The sequence below is a fragment of the Acanthisitta chloris genome, unplaced genomic scaffold (assembly GCF_000695815.1).
Source record: "Acanthisitta chloris isolate BGI_N310 unplaced genomic scaffold, ASM69581v1 scaffold142, whole genome shotgun sequence".
Lineage (NCBI taxonomy): Eukaryota > Metazoa > Chordata > Aves > Passeriformes > Acanthisittidae > Acanthisitta > Acanthisitta chloris.
In genome coordinates, this window is record NW_008659635.1 from 47,545 (window position 1) to 60,409 (window position 12,865).

The 12,865-nt window shown below is 42.2% G+C and overlaps 1 protein-coding gene across 1 annotated transcript; it reads right to left on the reverse strand.

Annotated features, from left to right (window-relative positions):
• Window positions 1–5,247: 5,247 nt before the first annotated feature.
• On the reverse strand, window positions 5,248–11,504 carry PPIF (peptidylprolyl isomerase F). Its single transcript, XM_009069443.1, has 5 exons — window positions 11,478–11,504; window positions 10,502–10,590; window positions 7,069–7,165; window positions 6,189–6,264; window positions 5,248–5,790 (listed from the first exon to the last, which is right to left on the reverse strand). The coding sequence occupies exons 2-5, from the start codon at window positions 10,508–10,510 to the stop codon at window positions 5,655–5,657; spliced, it is 318 nt and encodes a 105-aa protein (XP_009067691.1). The 5' UTR covers window positions 10,511–10,590; window positions 11,478–11,504; the 3' UTR covers window positions 5,248–5,654.
• Window positions 11,505–12,865: the final 1,361 nt, after the last annotated feature.

Below are 12,865 nucleotides of genomic sequence, written 5' to 3' on the forward strand. Positions count from 1 at the left end.
GCCATTGCTCCCTCCACCTGGCGAGGGATGGTTTCTCTCCAGCATGTGCCCAGGTGAGCCCCAGCAATGCTCTGCCTCGGTATGGAGGTGGCCCCAAGGAGCAGCAGCATGGGAAGGTCACTGTGCCTGTCTCCTCACCCTACACCCACTCACTTGCAGGTGCAGTGTCTGCATTTGAAGAGGAAGGGGGAGGACACCCAGAGAAGCCCTCTCCGAGCCCTGCGGTTAAGCAGGTGCTCTGCTGAAACACACACACACATCAAAGCACTCACAGCAAGGGCTCCTGGAGGTGAGCTGACATTTATGCACAAGCTATACCCTGTGTTTTAATTCTCAAAAATATATTTACATAGCGAACATAGACTAATGCCAAGCAAAGATCATGGTGTGCTATCAAACCAGGTGGAGGATTGTCCCCTCAATGGAAGGCTGGAGCAGCAGTTTTAGAGCTTGAAGTCTAGTTACCTGATCATTTAATGCTGCTCTTTTCTGTGGCCTTTGGGTCCTGAACATTTTGCTGAATTCCTGAAAGAGGATGAGATGTGCTGCTGAGTAAGTTTTCCTCCATTTTTCTCAAATTCCACCAATCTCAAGGATGACTGAATTTTAGGATTTTTGTGAACATAACCAGCTAATAAATAAACAGTTTGGAGTCAACATTATCCTCTCATATGATTGCACAGAATTCAAGTCAAAACCACCAGCAATTTTTTTTCCAGCTATGCCCCAGGACATTTCCTTTGCCACTGACAGAGCAAGCAGCAAGTACTGACAACCTCCTGCAGCGAAGTCCCTCAAAACTTTCTCATTTAGGCATGGCATCCACAGTCAAACAAGCTTGTCCTCACTCAGATCCCCTGTAATAGAACCACCTTTCCCCCCTGCCACAGTGAGGTCTCCTACCTTGCACAGTTACCTCCAAGTCCCTTCACCTTCCACCACTTACAGCTTGCAGTGAAGGTTCTCCTGCATCCCAGCTCTTAAATCAAGCCCTTGGCAGCCTCTGACAGCCTTGGCCTCAGCTCTGACACAAGTTAAAAGAGCACTGTCTCCCAAAGCAGTGAGCCCCCTGCCTCTTCAGGAACAGCCTTTCTGTCTTACAGCTCCTCCAAGCACACCTCTCCACCATGCCAGGGCACCATGGGTGACCTTGTGCAGGAGCCGAAGCTCCTTCTCTTGGAGGTTTCTGGGGTGAAGAAAAACACACTGCTGATCTCCATCTGCACCTGTCTGCCCTCACCCAGCTGGCTACTGCTGGGAAACCAGTTTTGCTCATACAAAGCAGGCTGTACTCAGTACCCCTGCCACGAGGATGGAAATTCCATACAGTGGAGCGAGGCAGGGGCTCAGCCAGCCTGTGGCATAGCCCAGTCCTGATGTGGTGCTCCCAGACTTCAACCAGTGCAAGGGGAAAGAAATTTTGTGGGAGAGGTACTTGTGCTTTCATGGTGCTCTGGCTCTTTTCCCTCCCACTGTCTGGCAGTCCACCCATGGCTGACGTAGGACGCAGGCTCTGGGTGGCCTCAGCACCTCGTGGCAAATGTAGGGAACACATGGAGGCAGGAGAGCATTGAAAAGGTTTATCCAGAGCTGTACAGGAAAAAATCAGAGAGCTGGTGCTGGAGAAGAAATGTCAAGGCTTAGGAAATTGTTGCCAAGGTTCAGTTTTCAGTGCAGTAGTGCAACAAATTGATGTATTGGGCTGTGAAGATTTTGGGCCAAAATTCACCTGCGATCAACTGGTTCATGCAACATCTTTACACAGAGTCTGACAATTAAAAAGATCTGCAGCTCAAGATTTGAAAGTTTTTCACTTGAAGGTCAATGTCTCTTTAGCCTCACTACTTCTAAATTGGGTGGAGTGTGTCAGTCCAACTACAAATACTCAGCTAGCAGCAGGACATCCAGATTGTCCTTTAAATGTCATGTAAAATGATTTGTTCTCTCAGTAATTCACTTCTTTGAGGTTCTGATTGTTGATATATTGCTACCAACAGAGTATACAGCATTACAAAAGGGAACAACACTTTGTATCTCAAATGTCTTAACTTCAAAGCATTTCAACTCTATAAACAAAGAAACATAGCCTCAGCCTAGCACCAAAGAAAGCAATTTGTGTAAGCAAAAGGTCTGGAACAAATAATTAAAACATGAGACTAAACAAAAACATTTGTGAGTTTGTTGAAACAACTTTGAAATATAAACTCATTTTTTCTGTGTATATTTATTTGCACTTTACCTAAGGCTGCCCTTTCTTACTTGTGTTGCATCTGGAAGCACATCAGTGGTAGCCACACAGAGCTCACTCAGTGGCCTCTTTTCCCAGTGTGCCCCTGCCCCGCTCCAGAGGCAGCCTGGATGTGCCAACCTCTCTGCCAGTGTGAAAACTTTTATTCTAAACATCCAGATGAAAACTAGCAGTAGCACACCTGCCATCCCTCAGCTTATCTCAAATCCACAGCTCCACTGCAAGTACCTTTTGTACTCTTCTGTGACCTATTAAGAGTAGTGCAGAACTTCAAAACACTAGTTCCCAAAAAAACTGGTTTGGATGATATACTCGATTTTAACACCTTCTGTCACACCTAAGTAAGCCACAGCTCGTGGCAGTGTGCAGTTGGGAAAGGCATCACTTTACTAATTTGTCATCTCATCCCGCAGGAGCTGAAGCAGCTCCTCGCAGGGATGCGGGACAGAGCTCAGCGCATCCCAGAGCGCGACAGGAGGCTGCGGGGCAGTTTGGCACCGGGGGGACCTGGAGCGAGGCACCGAGCCGTGTGCGAGCGCCGGGTGCCACCTGGCGGGGAGCGGGCCCAGCAGGGCTCTGCCGAAGGCTGTGTGTGCTTCAGCCACGAGCTGCAATTCTGGCTTTTGGGCTGCATACAAGTGGACAATCTACCCAAGATTGACAGCCACAGGAGCACAAGGACTCGGGCCATCCATCCAGCGTGCTGAGGCCCTGCAGTCCTTGCTGTGCTGTCAAAACCAGCTCTTAAAATTACCTAGGATGTACTTACTACAAGCTGTAGCAACATATTTCAGTACAGGAACACTCCTGCAATGCTGCAGAGTGCATGACATACTGCAATAGAGCTCTGTGCCTTCTCCTTTTAAATAAAGCCAAGGGGGGATGAAAAGAGAAAAACCAGGGAGAACCCTAGAAAAATCCATTTTGAGGAAGATACTTTAAAGAAGAAAACTTTAAGAGATTTATGCGTTTAGTTTGTCAAAACATTAAGACTCACATTACACTGCTCTAAGTACTCAGGGAGCAAATATTTTCTTCTGGCAGTGAGAAGTATGCAGAGACCTGGTCCCTGGAAACCAAAGCCAGCCCAATAGAGACACTGCAACCACTGCTGCTAATCACTGACATTCTGCATGTCCTAATGCTTCTAGTCAAGATTGCAAGCCTTGATGGAATATTTTGGCTTCTGCATTTCAGAAGATAGGGCATAAATGAACCTCTAAAAGCAACAGCCATATGTAAAAAACCCAACAAACCACTGACCAAACAAAAAAACACCAACCAACAAACAAAAAACCCAAAACCCCACAGCCATCATTGTAACGTGCATAACACTGTTACTTATTTAAGACTTTAGACAGTTCTGAGAAAACAGGTATGTTAGTGGCCCAGCATCTTCCACTGGGCTTCCCAGTCTACAAATCCTGCTGACATACATACAGAGAGATGCTAAAGTCTTAATGTCAGCTCTGATCACACACCCACCAAGAGAACTTTTCCTCAACTCCCCAGTAAAAGCTGCAAACACCAACTTTTCAAAAAAGAAATCAGAAATTTAAAAAAGAATCAGTAAATTTTCATTTTCCCCATTATCTCTGCAAACTAATAAGCCACACAAGAGAACAGTTTCAAGACCTGAACCACTATCCATATACGAGACAGATATTCCAGATTCACCAGTGAGACAAAGCAATGTCCCGTTACCCCGTTTGTTGCTGGCTCTACATGAACACATGCATGGCTTCTGAATACCACAGGATCACACCCACAGCAACGTAGACACAATAAAGTAGCCCAGGTAAACACAACAGGTTTTCCTGCTTTCAAGAAAGAACAGACTTTTTTGTTGTGGCAGAACTGTGTTTAATTAATTTTCATATACAAATTAAGAGAACAGAGAAAAATCATTGTGGTATGCAAATGAAATAAGCCACATCAGCACAAATTAGTATCTGCAAAGTCCTACAAAGAAAGATGAAGCAGCTACAGTGGAAAGAATAAAAAGCTTTTCAGTTCCATTTTTGCAAAATTACACTGAATTCTACATTGCACACACGAGTGCAGCCCTCAGTGGAAAAAGTACAGTACAAAATAGTTTTAAACTGACATGTTATCAGACTACAGTGGAAATAAATTCACATTTGAAGAAAGCCATCACATTTTATTTTTCTCTTCAGTAACAAGATTATTGCACAAAACAATCAAGTGTTTTTTTTCCCCACAATCATTAATATCTTACAGCCCTAGTGATTCAAAAAGTGATATTGTGAGGTTCCAACATTTGTTGCTGCTCAAGCACACCACAGAGAACATACATACCCGTTTATACAAATGAAATGTGTTTAGCTGATAGCTGAGTTCTTTCCCTCTCATGCATCAACTCCTACAATTACTTTGCTGCACTGATTAGGCCTTGTGATTCTGTGGTGATCAACCTTGACTTCTACATGATGATATCTGAGAACAAATCACAATCCAAGTAATACCCCAGGTGGGCTGACTTCACAGAATCAACATGGCACAAAAAAAAAACAACCCACCCTATTTTTCACTCAAGCAAGCTCACTATTCTCTGATCATATTCTCAAAGTGCAAAAATAGGCCCTATACTGAGAACTGAGTTGTATTCCTCACAGAACCAGATCCCAGAGCAGAACTGCACTTCAAGCAAGTTCACAGTTGCATAATAAATAAGTCCTGAGATACTTTGGCTAGACTGAGGTCTTACTGCCAGGTAGAGCTCCAGCAGTAGCCTAACTCAAGCCAAATTGCTCCACTGAAGAAGACAAGGTAGAGAGCTCAGTTTTAAAAAGTGGTCTGAGACAACAAGAAAAAAAAAAAAGAAGGTTAAAGCAGAATTATGTTTAAAAAACCCACAACCACTCATTAAATCCATTGGATAGACTCAAATTGAGACACTGAAAGAAAAACAGTTTTGTTGCAGACAGCCTTGAGAGCACTAGTTAGTATTGTTTCAAAACAATGAACAGAATAGGTGCTTATTAGTACCAAAGAGAACATGGCATTTCTCAATTTATATCTACCCCCAACTACACAACACTTAAGCTGTCAACTCCACCACTGATTCTAACACCTGAAACATCCAAATACTAAGAACAGTGTCAATACTGCAGTTGGATATGCTCTGGGTGATCGTACCACTGCTTTCAAAGTGTAATGGGGCTCTACCAAGTCACTGTGACTACCAAGGTAGTGCAGTTAAAACATGCTTCAGTTCTTGCTTTATACTTTTAATTTATATTATTCAATACAAGTATAAAAGTTGGAGTAAGATAAATAGAAAATACGGTTCCATAGGGGCTACTTAAGGGATCAGAAATGTTTGCGTGTTTTTATGATTCATTTTTCACAGCATCGAAGTTGTCATGAAGGGTAGGGCAAAAGGTTAGGACAGCTGGCCACAGTCAGTAATGACAATCTTTTTGGAGGGCTTTCCACTCTTGGAACCAAAGCTCTCAATTTTTTTCACGACATCCATTCCTTCCTTTACATGCCCAAAGACAACATGTTTTCCATCTAGCCTGTAAAACAAATACACAAAGGCAGTTTTACTTAAAACAGCATAAAGACTGAAGCAAACCAACCTCCTTGAAGGGTTGTTAAATCTTCATAGCTGATCAACTCCATGGTACAGGCACAACTGCTCTAAAAGTGACATGAAATACTTTTAGCTCTGGACCTTAGAAGCACTCTGAGGGTAGTGGCCTTGGTGCCTTCACAGCCCTTTCTTCCTCAAGTAGCACAAAACAGCTTTATTTTCTCTTGTGAGTCAAGTAGTATGGAAATTAACACAAATCAAAGAAACAACCAAACAAAAACACCATCAACCCACAAACAAAGAAAAAACCCTAGGAAAACCCCAAACCCTCCAGATTCAGGCATCAATTCATGGGGTTAATCTGCAGGGCTGAAAACCTACCAGTCAGTTTTCGCAGTGCAAATGAAGAACTGGGATCCGTTGGTATTGGGTCCTGCGTTGGCCATTGAAAGAACACCTAGAACAACAGCAGCAGCAGCTTATTAGATTGGTGTAACAAATATGCAGCAGAGAAAACAATTTTCCTCTGCACATTTAGACTAAAGATGAACAGACAGACGATGTGATGGTCTTGCATTGTCTCCAAATGATTTCTGATGCCAACTTCTTGCCTTAGACCATTGCCCCCTGCCCAGCCACCCTTTGTTCCACAGCAAGAATGTTAGCAATGTAGTTAGTTGTACAAGTCCTGAATGCAATTAACATCAGCTAATAACCTCTACTGTGGCTCAACAGCTGCAATAGTCTTGTGTGATAAGGAAGTAACAATAAAAAAATAATGCACTATCGAATTCAATCAGATGCTCTTCTGTATGGCCTTTGCTTTACTTTTTTTGGCTTTAATTTGAGCTCAAAAGGATGTGCCTGTGTTACCTAGTAAAAAAGAAATCCCAGATCATTGTTTTATTTCTGCAGTAATCATCTAAGTAAAAGCTGAAGTCCATGACTTATGAAAGAGGAAAATAAAAGCACAAATTTCACTTTGCAGAATTTGTGAGTAAAGTACAAAAAAACCCCATCTTTTTTTTGCACAGAGCAAGAGTGGTAATGTCACCCATTACTGGCTGACTAGTACTTGTACAGCAGTCTATGCAAACAAGCACATCCCAGGGACAACACATTGTTAAACTTCCTTGATACTTCTGTAACTATCAAGTGCCCCACACATCTCAAAACCTTGTTTTTTTAAAGCACATCTTCATAAACTATGCTTTGTTATAGTTTATAGTCATCAGAAAGTAGAAAGAACATGTTTATTTACCAGGTCCTACGTGCTTAAGTGTGAAATTTTCATCTGGAAATCTACAGCCATAAATGGATTTTCCACCAGTTCCATTATGATTCGTAAAGTCACCACCCTGAAACAGAAATGGTTATTAACTCTACTAGCACACAAGCATTGTTTTACATCAAAAGTGATGCCATTGAAAATAGACACACCAGCTCTAATTTTAAAGTAACAACATTAGCAAATTTTCTGCAGGTTAAGAATGAGTATGGTCACATGAGGATTTAAAACCATGAGACTAGATGAAGATACAGTCATGCTAAAAGTAAATTTCTGCTCCAGATGTTGCTGATATTCCTGGTATTGCTGGTGGATTGAGAACTGGCTGAGCAGCAAATCCCAGAGTCATGAATAGTGGTACAAAGTCCAGTTGGAGGCCTATCACCCAGCTCCCCAGGGTTCTATACTGAGCCCAGTATTGTTTAACAGAGTTGCCTTCTCAGCAAGTTTGCTGAGGATACAAAACTAGGAGGAGTTGACGATACCTCAGAGGGCTGTGCTGCCCTACACAAGGGTCTCAATGGATTTGGAGAGATGAGCAGAGAAGAACCACCTGAAATTCAACAAGGGCAAGTGCAGGGTCCTGCACCTGGGGAGGAATAACCCTGAGCACCAGCACAGGTTGGGCACTGACCTGCTGGAGAGCAGCTCTACAGACAAGGACGTGGGGGTCCTATCCACGAGCCAGCAGTGTGCCCTTGCAGCCAAGAAAGACAAAAGAATCCTGGGATGCATTAGGAAGAGTATTGCCAGCAGGTCGAGGGAAGTGATCCTACCTCTTTACTCAGCCCTTGTGAGGCCACATCTGGAGTACTATGTCCAGTTCTGGGCTCCTCAGTACAAGAGAGACATGGAGCCCCTGGAGTGGGTCCAGCAGAGGGCAACAAAGATGACTGACTGGAGCACCTCACTTATGAGGAAAGGCTAAGGGAGCTGGGCCTGTTCAGTCTTGAGAAGAGAGGACTGGGAGGGGACCCCATTAATGTGTTCAGGTACATGAACGGGAAGCGCTAAGATGATGGATCAGGCTCTTCTCAGTGGTGGAAGCCAATAAAACAAGAGGTGATGGGCAAAAACTTATGCACAGGAAGCTCACATTGATGTGTTCAGGTACATGAACGGGAAGCGCTAAGATGATGGATCAGGCTCTTCTCAGTGGTGGAAGCCAATAAAACAAGAGGTGATGGGCAAAAACTTATGCACAGGAAGCTCCACCTGAATATGAGAATGAACTTCTTTACTGTGTGGGTGACTGTGCACAGGAACAGATTGCCCAGAGAGGCTGTGGATTCTCCCTGCACTGGAGTTACTCAAGAACCATCTGGATGCATTCCTGTGCCATGTGCCATAGGGTAGCTCTGCTTGAGCAGGGAGGTTGGAACAGATGACCCACTGTGGTCCCTTCCAACCTGACCAATTCTGTGATTCTCCAACTGACATCTGTAACTCCAACAACCACTGTTCTGTGTTACCAGTATTGCTCCCAAATGTGATGTAACAGACAGGAGTAACTTTAAGAAAAACCTCAAAGGCCTCAAAACCAAATCACTCAAGTTCATTACCACAGGCAAGACCTCAGAACTATTTTGTTACCTACCTTTCTTTTTGTTTCTTTCTTCCAACAGGTATAAACATTGTTCAGGATCTCCATTATTATCACTTGCTATTTCTAGGTTTTGTTGTTGAAGCATTACACCTGAGCTACTAAACTTCCTATTTTGAACAGCTACATGCTGCTTGCTGAAATAGATGTGACCACGTCTTAAATTAGACAGACAAAACTGGTTCAAACAAATAACCCAGCCACAGTGACTCACAGAGCTGGCTACTAAACACTGCTTCCAGCAACCTGCCACCTCCTCTCCCAGATGTGACACCTCTCGTGCCAGCAGAGAACTCATACCCAACAGGTATTGCATGTGACATTCATCTTCCCATTCTCACCTTGAGTAATCTATTACAGGTGGTGCTACAGCTGCTCCTACGCAGCCCCAGAAGTATGTTCTGCATGCTGCATGCCATGTGGAGACATCCAAATTGCCAAGTCCCGGATATGATGACCTTCAATTAGGCCATACCAAGTGCCTGAATCATATCAACACTCCATCTCAACAAATGGAAAGGTCTCTACTGTTTTCTCTCACTTGTAAATTGCTGAAACCTATGACAGTATTTCCACTTCAGCAATGACCTCCAAGTAATTCCTCAAAATCCATTCATCACCTCACTGTACCATGGAGTCAACCATCTAGTATCCTCATTTCATGTCCATTTGTGGGATCAAAACAGGGAGGGCAAGGAGAACAGGCTTACACAGAACTTCATAAATTAGTGGCAGAACTGAAAGTATGATTTCTATTTATTTTATATTTATGTATTTTTGATCCCAGAAAGATTTCTAAACTCTCTCCCTTTGTCAGTATCACAAAACCTTAATTTGCATTTAAAAGGCAAGAAAACAGGTCCTTTACAGCACACCTGCCCCATTTCTCTTCTTAGAAAGAGGTCACATGATTAGGGCCTCTTGTTCCAACAGATGTATTTCTCACTTAAACAAAAGTAACTGAGGATGGGAGACTGTCACAGTCACCAGTTAATGTGATGCTTAATATATGCTTCTATGCTTATTTATTATGTGATGCTTACTATAACCTTTATCTCAAGATTTTTTTACAAAGCTATTCAACCATGCAACGTGGTCAAAATGCAGGTTTTTTTTAAGGGAAGAGAGGACCACCAAGAATCATACAATCCAGTGCACTACAGCAGCTGCATCCTGCTCATCTGCCAAGCACAGCAGGGAAAAAAAAAACTTTCAAAAAGGCTTGTTGTTGTTATATTTGTTGCTGCTATTTGAGAAAGAATTGTTAATGAGCATGGACTCTAATCCAGAATGAAAACAAAATCAGGTATGTCATCCCAAAAATCAACCGAACCAACCCTTTTGGTTCTCTCCTCCCCTTCATATTAGGGAGACATTGAGAAAAAAACCCACAGCTTTTGTTAAAACCCATTCTCTATTGTGAACAGATTATTCTACTAGGAATAAGGAATGGACATGTTGTTTTCTTAGCTCACTTAGAACAGTAAGCTGATTGTCTTTCTACCCACAACTGCTTCTCCCAAGCAAGTGCCATTTTGCCAACTGTGCCCCAAACATTTACTCTACAAAAGCAGAAAGCCTTCAGCCAGGCTTTTTCAGACAGTCTGTGCATAATTTACATCTATTTGTACAAAAGTTAAGTCACGCAACAGCCACTGTAAAATGATCAGAAATGCAATCACACCATCACTTCTTTATCATGCAGTTAGCAAAGGTTAGAGCCATTTCAAATGTTACTACTAGTCTGTTTCTAAAAAACAGACAAGTAAATTTAATAGCAAAAGTAAAAAAACCCAACATTACCTGGCACATAAATGAAGGAATCACTCTGTGGAAAGTGGATCCTTTATACCCGAATCCTTTTTCACCAGTACAAAGAGCTCTAAAGTTTTCTGTGAAAACAAAGCATGAAGGACTATAATCTATATCACATACGGCAATACACTCAAAACACAACTAGATTAACTATGTCCCAAGTTTATATACTTCCAAAATTTTACTGTAGCTTTAAAGTATTATTAATTCATTAGTTATTTCCATACTTTTAAACTTCTGTTATGAAGCTAAGAAAACAAAGCTTATTTAGCCTCAGAACAGGGTGCAAACACAATCCTTTTCCATCTCATCTCCCTTTCATTTTGCTGTTAGATCTTAACTCCAATCCTACCACCTCCCACAACTTTCCCTGGAGTCAAAGGTTTCACAGTCTGACATTCATGCTTCTGTTCTCTATAGTAATTGTAAGGATAATGCCTTTTTTTTAAAAAATATATTCGTCTACTTGGGACTGAAGGAAAAGTACAAGGTTTTGGTTTTGTTTTTTGTTTTGTTGGTTTTTTTTCAGAACCACTAAATAAGCAAATAAGGGAGGGAACACTTGATCAAACACAAAAGCTTTGTAACACGAATGCACTAATCAGCTAGTGGGAAGGAAAACAACTTTGGAAGCCCTAAGAGAGACCACACCTTTGATTTACTCTTCCCCATTTGCTCTGGGGTTTGATTTTAATGCAAACTGCTGTGTTTTTAAACATATTTATTCACCACTGGTACCTCAACATATGAACTGTACAATCTTGGTGCAAATTATAAAATTAAACTACTTGGAAGAATAACAAATTCCAACATCTCACTAGCACTTCTGGTCATATTTCTCTGTTTAACAAATGGGGATGAAACATGGAAATAGTGCTAAAGGGTAAAAGAATATTCTTGCCCCTGCAAATCACAATCTAAAACTTAAATAGTTAAGTATGAAATTTTTGACATGCTGCATTACCTGCTGTCTTTGGAACCACATCAGCTTTCAGCTGTTAAAGAAAAATAAACCAAGACATTAAGTCAGCTTTTTCATACACACACACAAAAAATTATATGTGCAAGACTGGTCCAACTGACCCCTCTTCCCAAAATGATGAGCCACCTGAAATCACAAGCCACCCAAAATTCCACAAATACCTTAAAACTTTGCAAGCATTTTGCCAGTAATTAAAAATATCCCCTCAATACAACTTTTAGGCAGTTAATGAAGAGCAACTTGAACAGTACCTAATAATGTCACTAATCAATACTTTAATTTAGCAGTAACTAAGAAGAATATCCATGATGGATCCCAAGGATCAAAGCCTTGGGATACAAAGTTTGGATACAACTGGCAAGACCAAAATCTCCCCAGCACTGTGATAGTTGTTGAAATCTGCAGAAAAGGCAAAGGAAATAAAAGAGCAGAAACTGTGTAACAGAATAGAATCACATACATATTTGGAACCAACAAAAACCTCTGATTTTGATTAACACTCATCTTTTTACTGATCTTAAAAATGCAGGGTATTATAATTGCCTGGAAAAGTGGAGAAAAAAAGTGCCCACATCAGTCAGACCGAAGTTTTACCTAGTTGCACATCCTGACAGTGGCCAGTAGCAGACACCTAGGAACAGTATGGCAAGAATTTAATGTTCCTTCCCTAGCATACCCTCCTCAGATAGCTATAATTTGCAATCGAATCGAACCACAACTCAGCCACAGATTCAAAGCCATGCTTCAACGCATTGGGATTTCCTGTAAATCAGGCACACTAAAAATCTTTACCATGGATATTAAAAGCTGTCACAAGAAAGACAGGAACATTCATGCTTTTTGTAATACCATCCAGATATTTACTACATCTCACTGATGAATAAGGAAATTGCACAGCAGCATTTTTACCTCATATACTACCTCCTGAGAGCTGCAAGAAACTAATTAATTCCTATGCTGGCACTTTCAATGAATAAAAATAAACTGCGCTCCGCTCTCAAAGAGGACTCCCTTTTGGCGAGAATCCTTATGAACTATGTTTAAAAACCCCAAAATGCATCAATACAGGCCCAAAGCAGGTGCTGGAGGCAGAAGGCCACCCTGAATTCCTCAGTGCTCCCTGCTGAGGAAGGGCAGCATTGTCCCTCCGGGTCTGGAGCACAGGCCTCACTCCGTCCCATCCCCAGCTCTCCGGGGCACGCGCCTGGCCCCAAGGACACACGGAGCTTATGGTGCTTTGGAGTAAGAGTACAGCAGTTTTCCTATTCAGCTCTTCTCTACAAGGCTGAGTATTTCCGAGACTGGATTTTTCACGATGTTCGAAGCCAGCAGCTGTTGCTCTGGCTGCCCCGAGCAGCGCGGTGCACGTG

Excerpts from the sequence above, each read along its gene's own strand:
- PPIF (XM_009069443.1), bottom strand. Across the intron at positions 6,265-7,068 it reads ACTTAAGCACGTAGGACCTG|GTGTTCTTTCAATGGCCAAC; the intron begins GTAAATAAACAT and ends CTGTTGTTCTAG. Across the intron at positions 5,791-6,188 it reads TGCACTGCGAAAACTGACTG|GCTAGATGGAAAACATGTTG; the intron begins GTAGGTTTTCAG and ends TTTGTTTTACAG.